This window comes from Brassica rapa, chromosome A10 (genome assembly GCF_000309985.2).
Source record: "Brassica rapa cultivar Chiifu-401-42 chromosome A10, CAAS_Brap_v3.01, whole genome shotgun sequence".
Classification (NCBI taxonomy): domain Eukaryota; kingdom Viridiplantae; phylum Streptophyta; class Magnoliopsida; order Brassicales; family Brassicaceae; genus Brassica; species Brassica rapa.
The window spans coordinates 19,223,229-19,247,069 of NC_024804.2; the positions used below are offsets into that span (position 1 = coordinate 19,223,229).

The following is a 23,841-nucleotide window of genomic DNA, read 5'->3' on the forward strand; positions in this document are numbered from 1 at the left end:
CCACTAGATTCTTTTCTGATGTAAAAATTAATGGAATCATATAAAACTCTTTTTAAATGTTCGTCACATTACACTAATAGTAAACAAATCAGCTAAGTGTAAACTCAAGTCCGGCCACATTAGACGACGTCTCATGTGCTTCTTCAACTTCCATCTTGAAAATATAAATTTTCCGATTCCAAAACACCCTAAAATCGCCATTTTGAATACATATGATCAGTTCTCTCTATGTATAAAAATAAAAATTTGGTAAAATCATATGTGAGAAAGAAACCAAATACTAGTAATTTGGTTTTTACCTCAATGATCTTGATGGCTGCAACCTTATGTACGAGCTCATTGTGGCAAGCAAAGTTTTGAACGCAACTGGGGCAACCACTTTCAGCTGAGCAGCAGCATGCCTTTAAGAGATCAACCGAAGCTTTTAGAAGCTCTGTGAAGAATGGACGAATCTGCCAATCAAAACAAAAAAAAATATTTATTTACCCAAAATCAACAAACAATGTATATTAGTTTTTCAAAAACGTGAGTTTCATTTTCATTTACCTGGGCGGATATGCCGGTTCCTCCAGGATGGCGATCATATAGTAATATTCTTGATGGGAAATAGCTACCTTCACTCGGATGCGGACATTCCGGAGCTAAGTCTGAGTAGTTGCAACGCACAAATCTAGAGACAAAGTTCCAACAACAAGAAGAAACCAAAGTTATAATCTGCAGTGTAGAGGACAAAACAAGAAAAAACAAAACACTAGCACGTACAGTGGGACAACATGGAGAAGAGCGTGACAAGCAGCGTGTAAACCAGAATGGAAGTTATCCTCGCCCAATGCTTTTTTTACTGACCCAGGCACTTGAATCCAAACAGCCTATTACACCGGAAAAAGATATTAAGTATGATTGAGTGTATGTACCCAATCCTGCTTAACCGATTGATAAACCAAACCAAACGGATATGTATGCGTGTGCGGCTGCTGGTTAAAAAGAAACCTGTGATTGGTAAGAGTAACTTGGGAGTGAGAGACCAGCATCATCATATACTTCATTGGTCTTTTTCCGGATACGGTAAAATCCAAACCAGTCTGTTTTCACACTACAGGGTTGAGCTTGTGCTGTTGTCTTATTCAGTTGATTCTTTGGAGCCTTGAATGCGTAAGCCTGAGAGACAATGAACACGGTAATGAACTAAAAAAAAACTATCACACAAGAGAACCACAATTAGGTTATGCCAAGAAATACTTACAGTTTCACCACCAGTTACATGGATACATGTGTGATCCCGAGGCCGGGTGTAGTAATCCACGTTTACTAATTTACACAAAGCTATCTTTTCTTTCGTATCCAAAGCCTCGACCAGATAAGTCCTTCCTTGGTTCATATAAATAGCTCCTTCGTAGACCTGGAAAAAGGCTTTGCTTTCCTCGATTTCTTCGAGGACATCGTCACTTCTTTTTTCCACTACTCTGTATCTTTCCGTCTCTATGGCCCGGATAGAGACTCTCTGCGAAGGCTTTTTCTGAGAGAAAACGTTGTCCAGCAAAAGGTTTTCAGAGAAAGGAAACTAGTTTTCGCATTGTAAACTTCAGTGTAGTGCCGGATATTACCTCTCGACCAATATAGTTCCATATCCTAGCAGAAGAATCACGGGACGGATCAAAACTTAAGACTCCTCTGTTCTTGAGCAATTCAACAGTGTTGCTAAGAACAGAACCAAAGTGGTCTCGATCGTACTGCAAACTCAATGGGTGCTCATGAGCAGCACAGGCCAAATGCTGCGCAACGACCTGCGAGAAGCAAAGTAGAAAAGCACGTCGGTATTTGACAGTCCGCAGAAGAATACAATTAAAGATCACAGATTACTAACCTGTTCATTTTGAGAATCAAGATGGCAACACTCAATTGGACTGCGGAAGAGCTTGTTCGGGAATTTCATGAAGTATTGGTCAAGGGGACCGTCAAAGGCTACATATACGGCAAGAGAGGGCCTTTCTCGTCTTCCAGACCGACCCGCTTGCTGCCAAAGACTGAAAATTCAAAAGAGAGATCAGTCAATACCAGCTGCAGCTTAGAGTATTTCAGTTTTAAGAGAAACTGATGTACCTGGCAATACTGCCGGGAAAACCTAAATGCAAAGTTACGTCTATGTGACCGACATCAATCCCCAACTCAAGTGCGTTTGTTGCAGCAATACCACAAAGCTTTCCACCGAATAAGTCACCCTCTATTTTCCTCCGATCCTGCAAAATATCGACTTCTTGACCTAGTAAAAACAATCCATCTATAACAACACTCAAAACATTGAAAAACAAGACGTACCTCAGCAATGTAACCTCCACGATATGAAGATATGGCTTCAACAAGATGAGGAGCAGTCTTAGCGAGAATATCACGCCTACAGCACATTTTGCAGATCTTAAAAACTCCATCAACATTTTTATAGCCTAAAGTAAGAATTTAATTGCTGGTTTGCAAGAGAACTTACGTATAACACAAAACAAGTTCGCAAAGTTTGCGAGATCGACAGAAAGCAATGCAGCGTAGGCCATGCTGAACCATCTCTGCGAAAAGGTGTGAAACTTCAGAAAGTGGGCTGAAAAAAGAAACCAAATAATAACTAATGTCAGCTACAGATTGATGAGCACAAATTTGATTTCTTGAAAAAAATTACCTTGATGAATTATCTGCAGCATCTCCTTTACTATTCTTGTCCTTCGAGCTTTCTTCAGATTTCTGTAATACAACAGATAAAAGAAATAAGGAGTAAATAAAAAGTCTCAGAGTTTGGTTCAAATAAATCCAGATTTCTGAACCATACAGTTGTTGGGCTGGCTGAGGGATTCCACAGGACAAATAGCTTTTTGGAGGAAGGACTTCCATCTTTCTTTATCAGCTCGAGCTCAGATAAGTTTGCAAGCTCCTGCACCATCAACAAGCCATGTTTTGATCCCCGTACCAAGGCTTTTGACAAGCAGATACTATATCCAGATAATCAGTAACGTAGGCTTACCATGCAATGTTCTCGAGGATTAGCAGATGTTGCAGTACAAAATATGAACGAGGGGTTGACGCCATATACTGGAAACAAGACATGGTTGGTCAGCTAAAAAGTGTGCATATGCAAAATTTGTAATGGAAACTATTGCTTTGACCATGTGATCAGTATTGTCACCATGAGAGCAGAGGCGGCGTAGTCTTCTCAATATAAGAGCTGTGTGGCAGCCAAACGCTCCCTTGTAAGTATGGGCTTCATCGACTACAATGTACCTAATATGTTCAACGTAAACTCTACTTTAAGTCATGGATTATATAAGCAGGCCTTGTTAGGAAGATGTGTTACCTAAGGTTTGACAAAATCCGTCTGAATTGCCCATGAAGAGGCAAGATTGACATATGTAACATATCAGGATTTGTGATCAGCTACATCCAAATATATCAATAACACTGGTTAGAGAAATATGTATTTGGGAATTCAGATGAGAATGAGCTAATGAATTACTATTCTGTTGGATAAAGAAAGGCAGTACGAAATTACCAGTCTACCGTTATTCCTCAGCCATGTTCTATCCTTATAAGGAGTATCACCATCGTACACCCCCATATTTATGCTAGCTTCGTATCCTTTTATTAAATCGGACAACGCTCTAAACTGATCCTGAGCTAAGGCCTATACAAACCAAAAGTGAATCAGTTTCTATGCTCAAGATATCCAACATTAATGAAATTTCGAAACAGAGAATGTTTTAGAGAAAAGACAAGCTGAGTAACCTTGGTTGGAAATAAGTACAAGGCACAAGCATCTGTATCAGTGGTCAATTTCTCAAAGACTGGCACGTTATAGCAAAGAGATTTTCCACTGGAAGTCATGGTTGCAACCACAACATTCTTCCCAGACGAGGCTGCTGAAATCGATTCAGCCTGATAAAAAAAAAAAAAAGGTTCCAGCCAAAATGAAATCCATAGACTAAGAAATACATTACAAGATAAGGTACCTGATGGCTGTATAATGTATTGATTCCAATCCGTTTCAAGGCAGACTTCGTGATATCTGAGAGCTCATCCGGTATTTCGACGTAGACAGCTTTTCGAGCATTGATATCTTCAACATGAACTATCTGCAACAGGAAAAATTAAAAAAAAAAAAAGTAAAGCTTCGTGTAAAGCTCTTTAGCTAAACCAATGAAGATTTGCTCACAAACCAGACCTAAACATTCGAGGTAGCATAGAGTAAGAGAGTAAAAGGTAGAGACTAAACTACCTGTCCTTTAGATCCAAAACCATTCCTGAGATGTTCAACCATCTCCAACGGTAGCAATGAATTTGTGCCCTGTTAATTGAAATAAATATATTTAAAAAACCTAAGAACATGTCTACCAATAATCAGTGGTTACGCATCAAAATAGAGTACAGCCCTTCAAATACTAAGGCTACAAACACTGACTACTGTTGCATGTGGACGCAGTAAGAAGATATCCAAAAGGGACAAAACCAAAATCTAAGTTATCAACAAATCAACTGCGCGACCGTTCACCAAAAAGCGTGAACTCATACATAAAAAAGGTGTTCATTAAGGAACTATATTTCCAGAACGGACTAATAACAGAATAAGTACAGCGTCAGTATCGGAGCAGACTCTTACATGACACGACTTCCGGAATGAACGAAAACTATCTTTTCCAGTCTGTCCATCGTCGACACGTGCACTTTCCCTGGCGAAGATAAGCATATCCTCCAAGGAAACAGTTACCCCGTTCTTACATCGATTTTTCAACTGAAATTCAAAAACACTTTAGAAATCAAATAATGCAAAATTTTATGCTAGACCGAAGTGATGGAATAAGGCTAGTACATTGATGCCTAAGCTGTGACCTTCATCACAATTTTGATAAGTTTACACGATAGAAAAGGTTGGAGTAATAATAAACATACCAGTAGCGACTTGATGGACTCCCACAATGCAGCCTTAAAAGAAGTCTCCCGCTTTTTAATAGAATTAAAAACCTTTGAAAGTGGAGTTTTCTTCAGACCTATAAAATAAATGATTTGAAACAAACACTATTAAAACCTTGGATTAAGAAAGTATGTATTTTTTTAATCTGAAAATTATACCTGGTTTTTCATGTTTTTGACCTCCATCTGTTTCAAGAAAATCACCTATAACTATAGCATTCTCGTAGTTAGCAGCCTCAAATTGATCAGTGACAACCTTTACTACCTACAACAACCACAGTGGTTACATACAACAACAAAAAAAAATCATTAAATAGGTAGGATTATCTAGAAGTATCATCAAATCACCTTGGGGCATAAAATTGAAAGATTCTTAACGTCTTCTACACCGACACGAACTCCTGACGTTGCTAACCGGGCAAGCGAATCCTCCAACCGGTTAAAGTACAACTTTTCTCCAAGTGACTCATTAAGAGACGAAAAGAGGTTCAAAAACGTGAACGTCTCCATCGACAGTTTCACCCAATCTGGACAAGAACACGAATAGCCACTTGTTTCCCTAGACATCAAGCACTTTCCAAAACCAGGAGAAGACAAGCAATTCCTAGCCTTCAAAACCTCAGCAAGCTTCTCTTTGTTCTGACCCTCGAACTCATCTCTACAATCAGACTCCAAAACACCTTTCAAGAATTCAACTGGACACGTGTATTGGTCCCGTTTCCGTTTCACCCCTACAGAATGATTCTCAGCTCTGGAGTGTAAAGATTCTCGAATCATTTCGGAATATGCTGAATTGGAGAAGCTTGGAGTCAAAGGAGGCTCTGATAAATCAGGTTTTGGGGTTTGTGGACGTTGCTTCTTAACAAAAGGAACTAAAACCAAGAACTCGCCGCTGTTAACGGCAGTAGTATCCACTCTACTGCTCAAACTCAATTTCAATCCCTAAAATAGAAAATTATTGATGTTATGAACACAATTTGTCTCGAGAAGGGCTAATTTAAACAAGGTTATTTGAAATCAGTGACGAAAAATAACAGCAAACTCGAAATTTCGAAAAATAAAACGTGAAATCCTAGCCGGCGCGAGGTAGAATCAACTACATAAGTTACAACGAGCGTAGAGAATAAGCATTACCTTGAAGAAGAGATTGAAATTGGGGGAGGAAGAAGCGGGAGCGAAAGAGGATTTTAGGGCGACTTTGAGGTCGTGAATCGTCCCGTTCGAGGAGACCTGAACAATCGTCGATTCTCCGGAGAGTGTGCGGACGCAGATCGCAACAGTGTTTCCGCCGCAGCGACTCTCCTCCGCCATTATCGAATTTACTTGTTTCTCCGTCAAAGAAGAATGGGTTTTATAGGTTTTTTGAGACGGCGTCGTATTGGTGCAACGCGATATGGCGCGGAATTTGACACGGGTAATTGATTTCGGCACGTGCGAGCTTCATAAGATTCAGATAATACCTTAACGACCTTATACTTTTCAAAGAATTTAAATGTGAGCCCAGATTATTTTTTGAACGAATTAAGCCCAATTATAATATTTCCATCTCTCACGATTTATATATTTTCCTGATTTTCATGATAGCTGACGACTGTGGCATTGTACAATTCAAGTTGAGGCCCTTTTTTGTTTCTTTACTCTTAAATTATCTTAAAAATGTGTATAATACAATCTGTTTAGAGCATCCACAATGGTGGCACCCATTGTGGAGTCCATAGGATTATTAAAGTATTAAAATTTTTTTTTTTTTTTTTTTTGAATAGTTAAGGACTCTTGTTAAAAAAGTGTGTACAATGGTGATCCTTAAGTTAGAATCCTTAGGAAAAAAAATATTTTTTTTTGTGAAATATAAATAAACAAAAAATACATTAATTTAACAAAAAATACATTAATTAATACATTAATTAATTCATAACTTAACATCAAAATACAATAATTATACATTAAAACAATAATTAAACATAAAATACATTAATTAAACATAAAAACAAAAATTTAACATAAATATAGAATAATTATTAATCTTCATCACCAAATTTATTCCAAATATTTTGGATTAAATCATTCTTCAATCTTTCATGCGTTTGCCTATCACGAAGATCATTCCGAGTGGGAAAGATATTGTTCAGATTTGTTGGCATCTCGGTTTCCACCTCTGAACATCTGGAGGCGTCTCCTTCTTCAAATTCAGATATATCAATATGAGAGTATCCATCCCGTTCATCTTCGACTATCATATTGTGGAGTATGATACATGCTCTCATAATCTTCCCTATCTTTTCTTTGTTCAATGTTTTAACCGGATTTCTAACAATTGCAAATCGAGATTGCAAAACTCCAAAAGCCCGCTCCACATCTTTTCGGGTTGCTTCTTGAACTTTAGCAAATAACTCATGTTGAGGAGTTTGTGGGAGTGTGATAGATTGGATAAATGTCGACCATTTTGGATATATACCGTCTGTGAGGTAGTACGCCAACTTATACGTGTGTCCGTTGACCATGTACTTTACCCTCGGAGCTCGACCTTGTAAAAGGTCATCAAAAACAGGAGATCGATCGAGAACATTAATATCGTTTAAGGTACCTGGAGGACCAAAAAAGGCGTGCCATATCCAAAGATCGTGAGAAGCTACCGCCTCTAAGACAATTGTCGGTTTTCCCGATCCACGTGCATATTGTCCTTTCCAAGCGGTTGGGCAGTTTTTCCACTCCCAATGCATACAATCAATGCTCCCGACCATCCCAGGAAACCCTCGTTTCTCTCCAATATCTAATAGCCGTTGGAGATCCTCCGGTGTGGGTCGTCGTAGATACTCATTTCCGAATAATTGTATAATTCCGTCTGTGAAATTATGTAAACACGAAAGTGCAGTGGTCTCAGCAAGTCGGAGATATTCATCAACGGTGTCAGCCGCATTACCATAAGCAAGCAGTCGAATAGCAGCAGTACATTTTTGTAGTGCCGTAAGACTCCATCTCCCGGTCGCATCTCTTCTTTGCTGGAAGAATGGAAAGTACTCTTCTAGGCCATGAACAAGACGCAAGAATAAATTCTTATTCATGCGAAAACGGCGTCTGAAAATTGCAGTCGAGAATGTCGGATCTTCGCTGAAATAGTCATTCCATAACTGGTCTTGTCCTCCTTCGCGGTGTCGTTCAACATACTGACGTGTCCTTTGTGGTATGGTTTGGGTCTCCACTATGTCGTTGTATATTTCTTCCACGTATTCATCGCAAATTTCGTCCAATCTTGCATCGACTTCATCGGATGAAGATGATGACATTTCTAGAAAATAATTATCTTAAACAAATAAGATTGGATATAAATTTTTATTATAGGTTTAACCAAAATATTATTTTAAACAAATGGGCAATGTTACATAATCAAATTTCATTAAAGTTCATTATTGGTTTGGTTTGACTCGTAATCAAATTTGTGCAACCGGTTCAACATTGGTTTCATTGCTTTAGAACTCGTAATCAAATTTTTGCTACTGGTTCAACATTGGTTTCATTATTTCTATCAGTAAAAGTCTAGAACAAGAAAACATCAGCTTGATACAATTCTTAATAGTCACAAACTACATATGTTGAATTAAAGAACAAAAAACATCAGCTTGATACAATTCTTAATAGTCACAAGCTCCGTCTGAATGTCCCTCATCTCCTCCTCGACGGCCACGTCCCACCATTTCCAGACGTGGCAGTCTCCATCATCACCATTGGGGCACGTAATGTACCGTCGGTATGGATCTTTAGGAGTTAGTCCATAACCGTGAACAGGCTCCGACCCACAGTAGCATGTCCTGGGGATTCCATCATCACCCTCTGGTGATGGTTCGTTGTGAATGGCCTCTGCATTCCACTGACTTATCTCAGCTTCAGCCGCGTACATGTCTGCTTCGGCTTGAAGGACGGAGTTTAAGTCTTGAGAGTTTGATGATGAAGATGGCTGGCTGTAACTGTATCGTCCCATTATCGTAAACCTGAAAAGAAATTGAAAACAGACAGAGTTAAACAACCACTAGAGTTAAAGCAAATTGACGAGAAGGAAGCAAACTGGCTAGAAGGAACGAAAACAACATCAACAAAGTGAATTCGAACACATATAAGATAACAATATCACTAAAAAAGTTTCAATTGAAAACAGTTCAGAAACGGCAAATCGGTTGAAACTACAACCTGTTTCAATCCGTATTGACACAAAGAGGATATCCGAGACCGATACAATCCATAAACAAGAAATAACTATTTATCCCCAAAATTTTTACAAACCCTAATTTCTCAATTGAACTAAATTCGGTCGAAACCACACCACCAAACCCTTAATAGAGAACAGAGAACATGAAGAGTGATCTTAATCAAGAAATCTACGAGTTAAAGCTTCGATTTACCTTAGCTGGAGCCGAGGGAGCGAGATCGAGAGAGATCGCCTGTAAATCGCCTTTCTCTCCTTTACTTTTTTTTTTTTTCGGTTTCGATGGAAAATGAATTTTTTTTTTGACCCCACCCAAACGCATAGCCCACGCACCCACTCAGAAGAAGCCACGTCTCTAAGGATTCGATCCGTCTAAACCCTCGCGACGGCCCAGTCCTTCCTCCATTAAGCATAAATATTATTTTTTTAATACCCTAAACCAACGGATTTGGGCTAAGGATTGATCAAAATCCACGGTTGCGGGTGCTCTTAATGTTCCCTTTGAAGATCATATAATAAACAAACAATATGATACAAGCTCAAATGAGTAACAAAAACTCGAATGCATTCGTGATTCGGTAGAAACCATTACTTTCTGTTTGTTTTTCTCCAATTTTTTCATGGTACAAATCCACATACACCTACATAAACTAACGACGGAAAATCCTATAAAGAACATGATTAGTATTTAAAAGCTAGTGATTGCAAGTAGGCACGAGCTTTAGCAGCCATGGCTAGAGACTCCTCATCTTCTCTTTCCTTTGCGGTAGTTACAGCTGCTACATAAGCTAATCTTGCATCTTCCATTTTCCTCAGTTCGGTTTCATCTATATCGTCCTGGTTTTCATTGTAGTTGCAACGGCTTTAGATATGACTTCCAAAATAAAAAGGGGAAAAGAAAGATGTTTATAGTTGTTTCTTGACTTACTATATATGGAAGATGATCAAATTGGTATGGAGTTGCATCATAATCCATGTCTTGTTTCTTGGACTCTGTTTTCGCCAGAGTTTCAAATACCCGTGCGAAAGAAGAGATGTCTCCTTCAACAGAATCTAGCTGTTCTTGAAGCTTGATTGCTCTCGTTCCTGTTGTCTTTGCTTCCCATTGGGTCTTCTCAAGAGCTGCTTGTCTGTCTGCAAGTTTGATCTAGTGAAAACAGCAAAAACAAGCGATTAGCATTTGAAGATGGTATATAGATAATAAAGATGAATCTGTAGAACATGTATGCCTCCACAAAATGGTGTCAAAGGGTGTACCTTTGTGTCAGATAACTGTAGCTGCATAGACTTTATCAACGTATCCCTTTCAGCAACCAACCGTCTGGTTTCTTCAAGCTTCATCTGTATCTCATTTAGCTGATTTTTCTTTGATATCTCCACCGACTTTAAAACCTCTTCTTTCTCGGATAGTTTTGTCTGCAAGTCACTCACTTGCTCTCTAAGTCTTGTAAGTTCATCCTTTTCTGCACCAGCCAAAGCCCTTGCGTTTTCACCGACTTCCTTAGCATCGCTCACAGCATCGTTATTATTTCCCTCTGCGTCTCTCTTCTTTCTTCCTGGGACTGTCTGAGAAGCATTTCTTCCCTTTAAATCAAGTAAATGCACATACAAGTTAAAAACTGATACAGTCACCTGGAAACTCGAAACCCACCCATTTAAGTTCTTTAACCAAAAACATAAAGCCATTATTATAACATTTACTGCATATGCTAAAATTTCAAACAGCTTTGAGTCTATGAACCCTCCTTGTGTATGTATATAGAAGAACTTATCAAGCCATTAAGCCTAGCTGATATCAACTCATACCCAAAAAGGAAAAGAGAACAAAAACTAGTAACCACCAGCTTTGTACCTATGCAACCAAACCAAACCAAGCAATGGTTCTCATGCTATAAAAGTTACCACAAAGAGATAATAATAGATGGAAACAAGCAAACTCACCCTTCTGGACAAGGATTCTTTGGAAGGCATCTTAGTGTAGACCATTGAACCTCTCCTCTTAAACGAACTCTTTTCTTTGTGTTCCTATTTAACGTTCAATGAGAAGAAAGATATTAAAATTTCAGCTTAAATGTGAAACAACCTAACACTCTTTATTATCGTCAATAAAAATTTCAAACTCCAAAATATCATCACTTTCTCTCACATTTCCACAAATCTCCAAAATTAAATCTATCAAAAGGTCATAAATCAAATCGATCACCCAATCTTTAATTCCCTACACGAGCTCCTTCGGTAGAGAATGCTATATACCATGAACTGCTCGATGAGGGGAACCATCTCGACGAGATCTTTCAAAAGACGCCGATCCAGATTCTCGTTTCCGGAGTTCGTAGCTGCTGCTGCTGCGGCGGCATCAGATTGGTGATGAGGAGGCAAACGGAGGAGATCGTCATCAGCCGCGAGCCACGAGCTATCATCCCCAAATCCAGAATCGCTTAAATGCTGCTGCTGCTGCTCGTACATCTTCTTCTCCTTATTGCTGAATAGATCTGCTTCAGTTGTCCAGAGTTTGAGCAATGAGAGAGAGACGAAGGAAAGACTTTAATAATTTTTAATTTTTTTTTTAATCCGTTCTCCCAAATTGTTCATCTCCAAGTTGGGGATCTCATATTTTTTCTCCAACGTTCATCTGAAACTACCTACTTCAAATGACTAATATGCCCTCATCTTCTCACTCTTTTTCCCTTGATGCTTTCATTTTGAATTATTTCCTTTGAAAGCACCTTTCCTTTTTCTTCTGCTCCCTTGTTATATCCTTTCTTTCTTTGGTTTGGAAAATGACAAAATTAATTTAGAATCATGTATTAAGATATCAAATTACTTTTACTTGAACTCAAGAAATTAGAAAACACTTCTAATGGGCCTTACAATATTGGTAAATTTCATTGGAAACGAAACATAGGCACTATAGTTTTTTCTTTTTTGGTAAAATGTTAAAATTATACTAAATTTTCTAGTTTTTGACAATGATTACAAGAAACTAGTAACAGAACGTAGAAATAAAACTAAACAACAAACGAAAAATGACCCAGCTAAGCATGCTGAAACCAAGCGAGCTAAAACTGTTAGAAAAAATATTATCCGGTTGCCACGAGCTTACAAGGTCAATTCAAATTCAAAGGCAATATAGTTATGAATTTAAGATAATACAAGGTCAATTCAATTAGTGCGTCGTCGTCCATTCAATAATCAAAATACAAAAGATAACATGAGCTTTGATCACCAATACCGAACAAAATGTATTACTCCAAAGAAGAATTGAGAATTACTGTCTAACATGCGGTTAGCATAACCGGGTCTCAATAGTTGTAGGCCTCATAAGAGTATGGACCCACGAGATAAAACATTATAAGACTATAGTTTTGAATGTACATAAGAGAAAGAAAAAAATTAAGATCGAATATATCTCTCTATAATAATCCGAAAAAATAAATTCCTTTTTGAGGTAAAGAAGAGAAAATAAAACAGAGGAATCGACTTTGGGATTATACCCGATGGTAGTGCTGCTTCTTTTTTTTTCTTTTTTTAACTTGTGTTGTTCGTCTTCAGCCGTTTTGGTTGCCGAGTTTGCTTGGGGTCATCGTTTCCGGTAGAAACTAATCCACGGGGTTCATGATCCTATCAGTAGTAAACAAAACTAAAAACTATAAGTATCAATGTGGTTCGAATTTAATCAAATAGTTAAAAACAAGGAACCTTGAAGGAAGAGGATTGTTTAGCAAGCTCGATTTCGACAGAGATGCTTGCTTTTGTCAAGTCCACTCCTGAATTCTCCAATGCTTCTCTTAGTGTTTTCACTAATCTGCTCCACACAAAGAAAAAAATAATTAGATTTTCACTTTTCAACTGTTACAAGATCAAATGAGTTTTAAATGAGGAGTGATTTAAGTTTTACCCTTGTGAGTAAACACTTGATATACTGATGTTACCCGCATGAACTTCCTCATCACCGCCTTCTTCTTTCAATGGCTGAGTATGACTCCGTGAACTCTGGCTTGGCTCTAAGGTCTCTGATGCTGCGACTCTTGTGTGCAACTGAGTTACGGGAGTACCCGCAATTACAGGAGAGATAAAACTGTTGCTTTGAGCTGACAAAGGAAATGCCCCGGTCGCTGGCGTTGCTCTGTTCAGTGTTTCAGGACGGTCTATAATAACGCCTTGTGTTGTTCCAAGCACCGGCGCCGGAATGTTATTCTTCTCTTCTTCCAATTTTGGAGCAAAAGCAACGGTTCCTTCAGGTACTAGCTGTTGGTTGTTTCTCTGCTGTAATGTTAACACACCACACAGATTGACATTACATGATTTGTCTGCTTTCAGTTTTAAACCGGTAAAAAAATAAAGATTGAGGTACGGTTTGAAAATAAGATTATATTAATTTACCCAATTTAATAGCTTGGCAGGTTCGTGATTCCATCCTTGGTAAGGAGTCTCGTACTTGCTTGTTTTCTCCTGTAAGAATTGAATATACTCGATAACCTGTATGAAATTTCGAAATATATTTTGGAGATTAGAAACAAAATAGAATGATCTTTTACAGGAAACTTGGCGATATTTATACCTCGAGCAAGAAGGAGGCCTTGTCCCGCTTTTGGTCGCTGTTAGGTATTAGTTGTCTCAACATTTGAAATCTGCAGAGAGATCCATTGATAAAGTTTTGATTAGTCTCTCGTCTCAGATATACTTTATAAATCCGTTCTGAATTTGCTACATTTTGAGTAAATTACCTATCATTGATCTTGCTCCTCCTCCTTTGTTCTGTAGCAGAATGTTTAGACCTAGGCGTGTTCAGCTTTTGATCGTTACCACCGCCTCTCGCCTCTGCTTTTACCCTCAAATCTACTTTAACAAAATCAATCAGATCTTAACCTGTAGCAAATTAGAAAATGTAACGTTGATGATATCTCAGAGAATTCAAACCTCTATGGATCTGGCTAGTGGATGAGCTTTCTTTCTTCATGACAAAATCTTCTTCATCATCCAAATCATCATCCTGTGAAGTTCCTTTTGCTGATCTTAGCATGTCCATGAAGCTCTGGCTCTTGAGTCCAGACCCTCTGCAGCCAAAGTAAAACTTTATTTGATCAGTCTTATACGTCCATAAATCCAGTAATAGAGAAAACATAAGAGATGGGACTAACTGAGAGGATGAGCGAGAACTGAAACCGCTCAAAGCGGTATTTGTCAAAGACTGTGACCTTCGTTCCACCACTGGGCACTGTCCCATAGTTGCTGCACCATCAGCTAAACAGTATAAGAAAATCTCATTTCATGTTGTTTCTAAAGCACTTGTAAAGTAGTTTAACTAACATCAAGAATGGATCTGTCTTGTTACCTCTGATGCTAGCTCTTTCGCCAGCATTATTCTCCTTCCTTGTCTGTCCCTTCTTCCCAGAACCTGATTCATCCCACAAAGTGAATCCGCTTGCTGCCGCAGCGTATGAGCTGCTATTAGAGTTCGAATTCTCATCCACAACGTTTCTATCACTACCAGAACCGGCTTGTACAGCAGCAGTGAACATCATCGGTGGTGACAGCTCCGGCTTAGGAATCCTCTGCTGATTATGAAAATAAGGAATAGGACTTATCGTGTACGTTCCTATCCCACCGGGAAGCACGTGTTGCAGCGGTGGAGGCGGTGCAGGCGGGGGTGGCTTCTCAGAGGCTATCCTGGTTGTGTCAATCCTACTCGTCTCTTCTTTAGCACCAACACATTCTAACGGCTGTAGAAAATCATGGGTTTTCAGGTGGCTACCTGCTCCATGTTTCATCAAAAAAATTCTATAAATCATACGCATATACATTCACATTGTTTAAACCGGACCATACACACACGACCTTATCATAAAATGTTATAAAAGTAGTCATGCGACCATATAGTTAAACATGTGGCAGTTATAATTATTTAAATCCCCTATTAACGGTTCTTTAATGTCTTGGGCTTTGGGACCATTAGGGGCCCAATGAGATAGCAACATTTTGATCCATGATTCGTCTTAAAGAGGTGGTCAGATCAGAATAGATGCACGCGCGGAAAAAAAACGTGACGGCTTTAAGAGAATCTTTTAATGAAAAGGGTAAAAAGGTAAATTAATACCTTGCGAAGAAGGTGGTGGTGTAGGCTTTGGATCTGGCTGGAGAGTTGGATGACTGCAGAGCGATAAAAAATCATGTGTTGGTTTTCTCCCTGTTGAAATTCTTCTAAAATCAAAATTAAAAACGAAAAAAAAAAGAAATAATAATAATAATAATCCTATTGGAAGTTGAATAATATAAAAATTAAACTCTTCCTTTTTATCTAATTTTAAAATTAGGTCTATGTGTTACCTTGAGCTTTGAAGGGACGAGGTTGAGGAAGCTCCATGAACAACAACGACAGCTTCAACGGTTCTTGGATAACTTTTTTTTCAAAATAACTCTGTGCGCGGTTAATTTTCTCGGACTTCCTTGCAAAATCGACGTGAATTCTCTGAAATTATGTAGCTAGCAACTCAGATCTGAGAATTCAACAGATGTTTCTCTTCTCCGATGCTGGTTGAAGAGAAATTGAGCTTAGAATTCAGATAATTCTCCAGTTCGACGAGATTTACTGAAGAAATCACCAAAACAAACGGATTCGATAGATCTGTCAACGAAATTGCAGAGAGATTCGTAAGTTAAAACCATAATTCAGCAGAAATTCAAGCTCAAACCAGCAGAATTTCGCATAATTCAAGTCAACTCGTGAGCAACGAGATCGATAAAATGGATTCCAAGTCAAATCTAAATCAACGAACGGATACGATTAGAGTACCTTGTCGAAAATGAAACGACGACGGCGAATTGTGGTGAAGCTTGGATCTATTAAGCCGGAGCAACGAAAGTTCGAACTCCGAGATGCAAACTCTTCGATCTGATCGGGGTAAAGAAAAAGATCAGCCAGAGAGCTCTCTCACTCCCTCTATTTCTCTCTCTCTCTCTCTGTTTTGAGAGGTAATGAGAAGGCGGAGATCTTTTATACACTCGTTAATAACGCTCCCCGTTTTAACAGTGATACACTCCGTTTAAACGACGTTAATTCTAACGGTGTCACGTGGTTGATGGATGTCTAGTTAGTTTGCTTTTGTAAGTGTATGGTAAACCCCGGTTTATCCGTTTAGCGGCGCTTAAAAGTACATCCACAAACAACAACAAAAAAAAGTTATCTATTGTTTTTGTTTAATAATCAATGACTGTGAAGTATATAAAGAAAATGGTTATTCGTTTAATGTAAATTTATTTTAAACGAGAACGAAAGGAAATTTCTATTGCTTGTGGAGTATAATTTTAGTTGTATACGGTATTTATTTTTACAAATTGTATATAGCTAGCATTTAGTTTCATCGACTCTACCAATTGATGGACATTTTTCAATATTCGTTGTCGGCAAATGAAACTCACATGCAGCTATTAATTTGAACTTTTTATAGGCATGCATTCGCAAAACATATGTTCATATTACAATCATGGCGATAGCGAACATTAAATCTTCGCGAATTCATAATTTAATATTCCAATCAAACAGCTTATAGTTGTTGGTGACGTTGTCCTCTATATTTCAATTCATTGAATATTTTTGCGTGTCAATGCACTCTATTTATTTTACTATAGGTTATAGAAATTACGCAGACTATTATTATTCGTCGAAGTAAATGCAACCAAACGAAAATCAATAAACTATGTGAACTCCATGTATTTGATATTCAATTATTCGCATATTCTCGTATTTCGTAAACTGAATACCACCAAACTTAAATAAAGAAAGAATATTATGGCATTTGATGAAATCACGTGTCCCTTCGTCATTTCTGGTTATTTATTTGTAACACCTATAATCATATAACTAAATAATTACACAAAATAATTACATTTACACACACACAAAAAAAAAAACTATATATGATTCTGTCTACGTTTAAATAACAAAAAGTATCAAAGTTTGATATAGTGAGACTATGTATTATGTGATTGCCGTATTAGGGAATTAATATGTATATCCATGAATCAATTCCATGCATAAGCACCTCAACGGGTTTTCCTTATGCTTTTTCGTATATATATTACTATATTAGAATGCCAGCTAAGTTTGCTGAAAATGATCATCATGATCATAAGCGGTTTGGTGATATGAATTTATAGTAGAAATGATCATGCTGTGGAATGATGGTATGCATTTGTTTCCCGAATACCTAACCAAAATCTATGTGTTTGTGTGAGTGGGGCAAATATAATTTTGTAAGTGTATGCGTCTATGTGTTTGTGTGAGTGGGAGGGATCTATGTACGTGACATTAGGTGGAACAAATACAGCTATTCCTTTGTGCAATGCCATTTACAATTGTCAGCGAGATTAGGACCCATAATCAAGATCCTAATCATGTAAGCTAATTAAACAAATTTTCAAATTAGTTGAGTGCCCCTTGTTAAAGACCTTATATTTTATTCAAAAATTATATATATATATATATATATATATATATATATATAACTAACCAAAACAGAACACTACATGTATAAAATAAATTTAATTACCATTTACCAAACTAACATTGTATATTGTGGACGAATTTTAGTTATGTATTTGGGAAACAAATATTTTTATTGGTTGTTTAGACTTGCTCAAACCTCCTAAAACTTATAAAATAATGATGGACCGGAGTATGCAAGAACAAGAGGATCAATTACCGTCCCATCATTGCGTGCGAGTTAGGAATGAATTAATTATGCCATCACTTTCTTCTTCTTCTTTTTTTTTAAAAATTTGAGAATGAAAATAAATGAATCTAAAACATAGAGGGGGGTGGAGGAACTATAGCTAAACAGTGTTGGATCACATGAAGAGGAAAATGATACAAAATAGGGAAAGGGGCAATAACAATAACACATCCCCACATGCTCTCCACTTTGTCCCGTGAGTTGTTAGGTTGTGTCTAAAGCCTAAACACGCTTTTCCTCTTTCTTAATCTTTTCATATAACCGATAAAATTGTTATATTGCTCGCAAGCTCATGGTTCTTTAATGATACGTTGTAGTTTGGTTAATTGTGTAATGGCGTTATATTTGAGATTCGGTCTCTCTACCGCACAAGTAATTGATTAGCTAAAATGAATTTGTTTTATGTATTAGTGGCTTAATTAGAGAATTAGAAGAAAAGGAATAAATAAAAAGTTAAAAATGTCAATTCAGAAGTGAAAGACGGGAAGAAGAGGTTAGCGTGATGTCGTTTTCATGCTATAGTAGGGCCACGTCAATTGACTCTGCAGCTCACGTGAGAAATTACTGTAGAATCTCAAGAGTAAGGGCATGACTTGATTTTCGAACTTGTATAACAGGGGCAACTCGGTAATAACATGTTATACTTGTAAATGTTTGTTTATGGAATTATGGGCCATAGATTAAGCTCCTAAACCATTCATGGTTCAGTTGGTACTTTATTCTTCCTTTTGACTTACATACGTATCTAACATATAACTACAATTATTTTAGCATTTTATCGGCAACCTGATATAGTTTGTAATGAAAAAAAAACACGCGTGAAAAAAAGAAGTTTTAATTTAGATACACCTGCATTTACCAGGTTTAAAAGAGAATAAAGGGTCCATCCCATAAATATTGAAAAAGTTCTCTTGCTAGTAAACTATAAATCAATCCATATGCAAACTTTGCAGTTTTTCACTTTAAAACAAAAGTTTTAAGCGATTTCAGCATTCCGGGCTCAGGTTCGCACTTCATCTCTCTCAGCTGGTCTCGCCGAATCTCTGCATGACTCATAACGAAGATGTATCGACAATTCCCCTCTTTCTCGACTGGTTTCTTAAAATGGGCCTCCTAAAAGGATTTCTTTTTGTTGTCTTTAACTAATGGGCTAGACCCAAGAAACAAATGCCTGGCTGGGCTGTAGTCTTTATGTACGTTTTCTCTTTTAAGTTAATAGCAAGCCCTTTATCAAAAAAAAAAAAAAAAAAACAAAAGTTTTAGTGAGATCAATATACAATATACTGAAAAAGCTATAGTTAGATCAATGTGCATTACTTTATACAACAGGTACAAGTTGGAAATTCGAGCAGTATATTTTAGCCTGCTTTTAGACGAACGGTACAAAAACAGTGAATGGTAGTTAATTAGGAAACTAAATTAATTCTTATAGCAAAAAAATATCATTTTCTTATCTTACATATATAATCTTACATGTAAGGAAAAACAATACAGAGCAAATTATTCAGGGAATCGTAAGATTTATAAATTAGCAGACTGATATATAAAAAAATACTATATCATTTTATCATATATACAATATATGATCCAGTTCAAAATAAAATCAACGTGAGATCTCATATCACAAGTTACAACTCATCAGGTTCATGCACACGACAACATTTATTTTTAATCAAGCAATAAACATCTCTTTACATGTTAGTTGTTAATATATTACAAATGCTCGTAGGCGGAGTTCTACAATTGATCGAACCTTTGCCTTTTCAGAAATACAATTAAAATTTTAAACATTAAATCCTGTAACTTTAGCATACACAGAAGAGTGTATGGGAGAGCACCTCGTTTGGATTAGCTGGCCTCTTTTTCTTCTTTGTTCCCTTCTAAAGAGGATTATTAGTTGTCTCTAATCATTGTTATTTTCTTAATAATATAATCATAAAGTAAATTAAAAAGAAGAATAAGAAGCTGGAATTCAAGAAAAACAAATGTATTTGTATTACGGACATTCCTCTGTACATTTGCACAGGAATCCTCTTAGGGATCAGTTAACAATAGTAGATTATGTATCATGTGTCCTATGGTAAGACACGGGATTAAATAACTAAACGATGCATTAAATTAAATTAGCTAAAAATGAAGTTTTAACCTACAAGGTCGGATCCAAAAGTGACACGTGGCAGTTGCGCCGCGTGAATCACGCCGTATCACGTGATAAGAAACCTTTTGGCTACCTCCCATCCATCACGTGGCCAACTCACACCTCTCGATTATTGCGGGTCCCACATTTTTTTTTACGCTATCCCGTTTTACTCTTTTTATTTTTTTCTGTTTGTAATTTTAATTCTGTATATATCACGATTGTTGGTACTGTCATAGCTATTGTAGAATTGTGCTACATTCAAATAAGATTTTAATTTTCAGGAATAATTATGAAATAAGATCAATTAATCATGTCAAACAAAAAGGAAAAGATTAAACGACTGTTGAAAATATCACAAGAAAAATAGTTGTAACTTTAGTACAAAAACAAATAGTCGTAACTTGTAAGCAGTAAAAAAAAAAGGAAACAAAAGAAGGTGGAAGTGAGATTTAGAGGAGCAGCATAGTCACGTGTGCCCATTCCCTGCCGTTAAACTGCCACACTGCCTTCCGTCTCGCGTGCGGTGGGTCCCGTCATCTCCATTCTCCATATAGTCGCCGCACTGTTGAACCTCGTGACGCCGTTTAAATCCAAACGTTGCCGTTAACTTATAAAATATTTGCTGTTGTATTCATATACCAAGAAATAGCGTCAAGAATCTCAATATCATAGTAAAAATACCTAAGACATGCAGAAAAAAACGAGTAAACTTGACAATAAATTTAAATATCATACTTGATCCAGATATATTTTTTTAAAAAACTTATGGTTTTAAATTAGGATATGGGATTGAGAAAGATAGTGAGATTTTTCTGCGGGCAAATGGGAGGAGAGGAGAGACGTGAGAGCACGTGCCTGTAAAGAGAGAGAAGCGGTGGTGACCGGTCGCTTTCTCGTGATGGTATCACGTGACAGAAATTAACCCATCTTCGGGTCCCAAGTTTTTTTAACTCTGACAGACAATATCAGGGTTACAAATTCGAGGTAAAGTAAACTGGTGGGTCATATTGTGAATAATGTTATTTTCCTAGTCCCTTGGCTAATAAATAGCACACAGTACTGAATGTGTTGCTCTCTCTAGTGTAAATTTTTTTTTAAAAAAATTGAGTTTAATAAAGAAGAAAAACACTGGAAAAATGATATTACAAAGACAATCATTTAAATTTTAAGGGACGTTGATTAAAAATTGATGCTAGAAAATTAATTTTGTTAAATGAACACTCTATTAATGGTTGAATAAGAAAATGAAGATAAGATAAATTAAGATGGGAAATAGAAGGAGAGGGCATGTGGAGTCCTTTCTTGAGTGACCTGTCGGTTTATGGGTCATTGATAATACGTGAAAGCGAAAGCTGTGGAGAGAGTTATTAATATAAGATGATGCCATCCGAGAGAGAAGACTCAAAAAAGAGAAGATGTGTTTTCTTTTGTTCTGTTCCCACACTGTTTTTTTCTTATGACGTGGCTCTCTCACGTGCCTGGACTTATGCCCCTCTCTCTCTTTTTAATTCTTTTTCGATGGCGATCTCGATTAAGACGCGGCCCACTCATTATTCGACAACTGTCTCAATATTCCCCTTTTTGGATGGTCCAAAAGTATCTCGCTTAAAAAAATTATATTCCTTTTTCTAGTCAAATTATAAAGGCATGATCAATGCTGTCACGGAAAAAATTAAAATAAATAAAGCATATGATAACATGGGCCGTGCATGGGCCGATATAGTCTCACTTCAGTCCATTTCGGCGGATGCTATCATCATGCCTTCCAGATCGATGATTAGACGTCGACGCAGGAGACATTATCCGATTCAAATCATCGCACAACCGATTACCTCTCTCGCCGCCGTTGATTCCGGCGACGAATCGATCTCCGATTGCTGATCTTCCTCTACAGGCGTAAGCCTCGTCATGGATCCGTCACACCAGCGCGTTGAGCAGTCTCAGGTAACTCTTCCTCGCGACGATGATAACGATGGTACGGTGTCTCGTGATGTGATAGTAGGAAACTGCGACGTGGTTGTTGAATTAGGATTGGGATCTGGAACCGTTTTTATTGAGAATATAGATAGTGATGTTGTTGATGTTAACAACCTCAATGGTTTTGATGAACCTGATGACGATGATCTTGAGCTTCGCGGTATCGCATCGATGGGAAGTCAGATTCGGTTGATTACAATCGAATCGGGATCTGATGATGATGATGATCATCATGAGAATGAGAGGGAGGTGTGGGGGATTGATTTGAATGATGATGATGATGTTTATGATGATGAAGATGATGATGATGATGTGAATGTGACTATACCTCTTTGTTGGGACTCACTCCAAGTAGAAGATCGTGGAGTAGCTGCTGAGGAGTTTGATTGGGAAGAAGTTGATGGTGGTGGTGGTTTAGTGGATGAAAGGGAGATACTAACCGGTTTTGCAGAAATTGATGATGGTGATGGTGATGGTTTGGAGGATGAAAGGGAGATAGAGATACTAACCGGTTTTGCAGAAGCTGACATCGATGAGGATACTTCGGTTTCTATCTCCATCTCACCGATGATCTCTTCAGAAGGTTTAGACACAGGGGAAAGAACAGAGGGGGCCGCGAACCTCGAGTGGGAAGTGTTGCTGAACTCTCATACTCTTGAGATCAACTTTGATGTGGGAAACAGAGAGATCTTTCTTACTGGTGATAATGAAGTTAACATTAATGCACCCGAGTATGACATGTTGTTTGAACAGTTCTCTCAAGCTGGTCTTGCCAATCTCCGGAGGTTTCCTCCGGCTTCTAGATCTTTCATCAAGGATCTCCCGATGGTTCAGTTGGATGTTGAGAAGGATGAAGGTGCCGTCTGTGCGGTTTGCAAAGATGAGATGGATGTCGGGACCGAAGCTGTTGGGTTGCCCTGTGATCATAAGTACCATACTGAATGTATTGTTCCATGGCTCAAAACGAGGAACACATGTCCTGTTTGTCGTTATGAATTGCCTACAGATAGTACAGACTATGAGCGAAGGAAGAGCCAGAGAACAACAACTAGTAGTAATAATATATGGTAGATGGATTTGGTAAGCATCGTCTATATATAATTGTCTTTATCTTGAAGAATATGTATATTCAATGTTTGGATTGAGTCATGCTTCATCTTTAGTTTATTTTTATCTTGTATTTTCGCCTCATTTATATAGAGGAACATATGTATATTTTTGGTTTGCTTTTATCTCATATTATTAAGCTTGGACAAGGTTTATACATATTGCTCAAAGGGTATAGGCAATAGAGGATAGCCTTTATTATTGTTTGCTTTTATCTCATTTGATCAAAGCTTGGATTGCTAGAAAGCTATATATACAGTTTGTTTGAAAGACAAAATCTTAGATCATTCAATCATGAATTTTTAACTCTTGTAAAATATGGTTCTATTAAACAATCTGGTCTATTTGATGGACGACTTTGACCACTCCCTCCATCAAAACCTTAAGAAAACCGGTCCCATACTGAGCCAAAAACTGTGCTGTGAGCTTCAGCAAGCTTAGGAGGGATACTCTTCACTCTATAATCGTATTGTTTCAAAACCATATATTTTAAGTGTTTTTAAATACATCTATTAAAACATTCACTTGTAAACCCTATATGTTTAATTGAATTATAAACCATATAGTGGAACCCGTAGGTTTTTTCTAAACATTCTCTGGATCAAATCCTAAATAAAATTTGGGAAACGAATCTTGGGATTCGATGTTGGTATCAAACTATCAATTTGTAGTTGTGTAGTTACTGCAGGAGGATGCATGTGAACAAATGTCGCAAAAAAATTTAGGGTAAAACGACAAAA

The 23,841-nt window shown here is 37.5% G+C and overlaps 5 protein-coding genes across 12 annotated transcripts; 1 reads left to right on the plus strand and 4 right to left on the minus strand.

Moving 5' to 3' along the window:
• Positions 1–16: 16 nt before the first annotated feature.
• On the minus strand, positions 17–6,601 carry LOC103847576 (uncharacterized ATP-dependent helicase YprA). The gene is made up of 25 exons (XM_009124671.3): positions 6,082–6,601; positions 5,296–5,889; positions 5,107–5,212; positions 4,927–5,024; positions 4,637–4,768; positions 4,256–4,324; positions 3,990–4,112; positions 3,766–3,915; positions 3,533–3,664; positions 3,338–3,417; positions 3,170–3,264; positions 3,008–3,075; positions 2,816–2,917; positions 2,669–2,730; positions 2,483–2,590; positions 2,317–2,392; positions 2,101–2,237; positions 1,865–2,024; positions 1,605–1,784; positions 1,244–1,516; positions 991–1,158; positions 763–869; positions 547–670; positions 300–452; positions 17–188 (listed from the first exon to the last, which is right to left on the minus strand). Exons 1-25 carry the CDS (start codon positions 6,256–6,258, stop codon positions 144–146), a joined length of 3,519 nt encoding a protein of 1,172 aa, XP_009122919.1. The 5' UTR covers positions 6,259–6,601; the 3' UTR covers positions 17–143.
• Positions 6,602–6,666: 65 nt separating this feature from the next.
• Positions 6,667–8,272, minus strand: LOC103847577 (putative nuclease HARBI1). Its single transcript, XM_033282778.1, has one exon. It carries the CDS (start codon positions 8,229–8,231, stop codon positions 6,966–6,968), a length of 1,266 nt encoding a protein of 421 aa, XP_033138669.1. The 5' UTR covers positions 8,232–8,272; the 3' UTR covers positions 6,667–6,965.
• A 1,362-nt stretch (positions 8,273–9,634) lies between these two features.
• Positions 9,635–12,006, minus strand: LOC103847128 (protein MICROTUBULE BINDING PROTEIN 2C). The gene is made up of 5 exons (XM_009124173.3): positions 11,399–12,006; positions 11,087–11,170; positions 10,403–10,729; positions 10,074–10,292; positions 9,635–9,982 (listed from the first exon to the last, which is right to left on the minus strand). The coding sequence occupies exons 1-5, from the start codon at positions 11,609–11,611 to the stop codon at positions 9,827–9,829; spliced, it is 999 nt and encodes a 332-aa protein (XP_009122421.2). The 5' UTR covers positions 11,612–12,006; the 3' UTR covers positions 9,635–9,826.
• Positions 12,007–12,350: 344 nt separating this feature from the next.
• Positions 12,351–16,153, minus strand: LOC103847129 (transcription factor BIM1). Of its 8 annotated transcripts, none has more exons than XM_033282768.1 (12): positions 15,939–16,153; positions 15,473–15,770; positions 15,243–15,332; positions 14,456–14,900; positions 14,287–14,377; positions 14,066–14,219; positions 13,873–13,984; positions 13,707–13,776; positions 13,529–13,624; positions 13,044–13,423; positions 12,845–12,950; positions 12,351–12,766 (listed from the first exon to the last, which is right to left on the minus strand). In XM_033282768.1, exons 2-12 carry the CDS (start codon positions 15,507–15,509, stop codon positions 12,674–12,676), a joined length of 1,674 nt encoding a protein of 557 aa, XP_033138659.1. In that variant the 5' UTR covers positions 15,510–15,770; positions 15,939–16,153; the 3' UTR covers positions 12,351–12,673. The 8 variants fall into 8 exon arrangements, with proteins under 8 accessions (XP_033138659.1, XP_033138663.1, XP_033138661.1 ...); XM_033282772.1 differs by having other exon boundaries at positions 15,243–15,295; positions 15,939–16,152; XM_033282770.1 differs by having other exon boundaries at positions 14,066–14,202; positions 14,287–14,389; positions 14,481–14,900; positions 15,939–16,152.
• A 239-nt stretch (positions 16,154–16,392) lies between these two features.
• LOC103847578 (E3 ubiquitin-protein ligase CIP8) lies at positions 16,393–23,812 on the plus strand. The gene is made up of 2 exons (XM_033282779.1): positions 16,393–23,204; positions 23,273–23,812. The coding sequence occupies exon 1, from the start codon at positions 21,926–21,928 to the stop codon at positions 23,063–23,065; it is 1,140 nt and encodes a 379-aa protein (XP_033138670.1). The 5' UTR covers positions 16,393–21,925; the 3' UTR covers positions 23,066–23,204; positions 23,273–23,812.
• The last annotated feature ends 29 nt before the right edge of the window (positions 23,813–23,841 follow it).

Coding starts and splice junctions, on each gene's coding strand:
- LOC103847128 (XM_009124173.3), bottom strand. CDS start 11,611: ATGTACGAGCAGCAGCAGCAGCATTTAAGCGATTCTGGATTTGGGGAT. Junction 11,171..11,398: donor CCCTCATCGAGCAGTTCATG/GTATATAGCATT, acceptor AACGTTAAATAG/GAACACAAAGAAAAGAGTTC. Junction 10,293..10,402: donor TACAGTTATCTGACACAAAG/GTACACCCTTTG, acceptor TGTTTTCACTAG/ATCAAACTTGCAGACAGACA.
- LOC103847576 (XM_009124671.3), bottom strand. CDS start 6,258: ATGGCGGAGGAGAGTCGCTGCGGCGGAAACACTGTTGCGATCTGCGTC. Junction 5,213..5,295: donor TTTCAATTTTATGCCCCAAG/GTGATTTGATGA, acceptor TGGTTGTTGTAG/GTAGTAAAGGTTGTCACTGA. Junction 671..762: donor CTTCTCCATGTTGTCCCACT/GTACGTGCTAGT, acceptor CTTTGTCTCTAG/ATTTGTGCGTTGCAACTACT.
- LOC103847577 (XM_033282778.1), bottom strand. CDS start 8,231: ATGTCATCATCTTCATCCGATGAAGTCGATGCAAGATTGGACGAAATT.
- LOC103847578 (XM_033282779.1), top strand. CDS start 21,926: ATGGATCCGTCACACCAGCGCGTTGAGCAGTCTCAGGTAACTCTTCCT.
- LOC103847129 (XM_033282768.1), bottom strand. CDS start 15,509: ATGGAGCTTCCTCAACCTCGTCCCTTCAAAGCTCAAG. Junction 15,333..15,472: donor TCGTCCCTTCAAAGCTCAAG/GTAACACATAGA, acceptor GAATTTCAACAG/GGAGAAAACCAACACATGAT. Junction 13,985..14,065: donor CACTAGCCAGATCCATAGAG/GTTTGAATTCTC, acceptor TTGTTAAAGTAG/ATTTGAGGGTAAAAGCAGAG.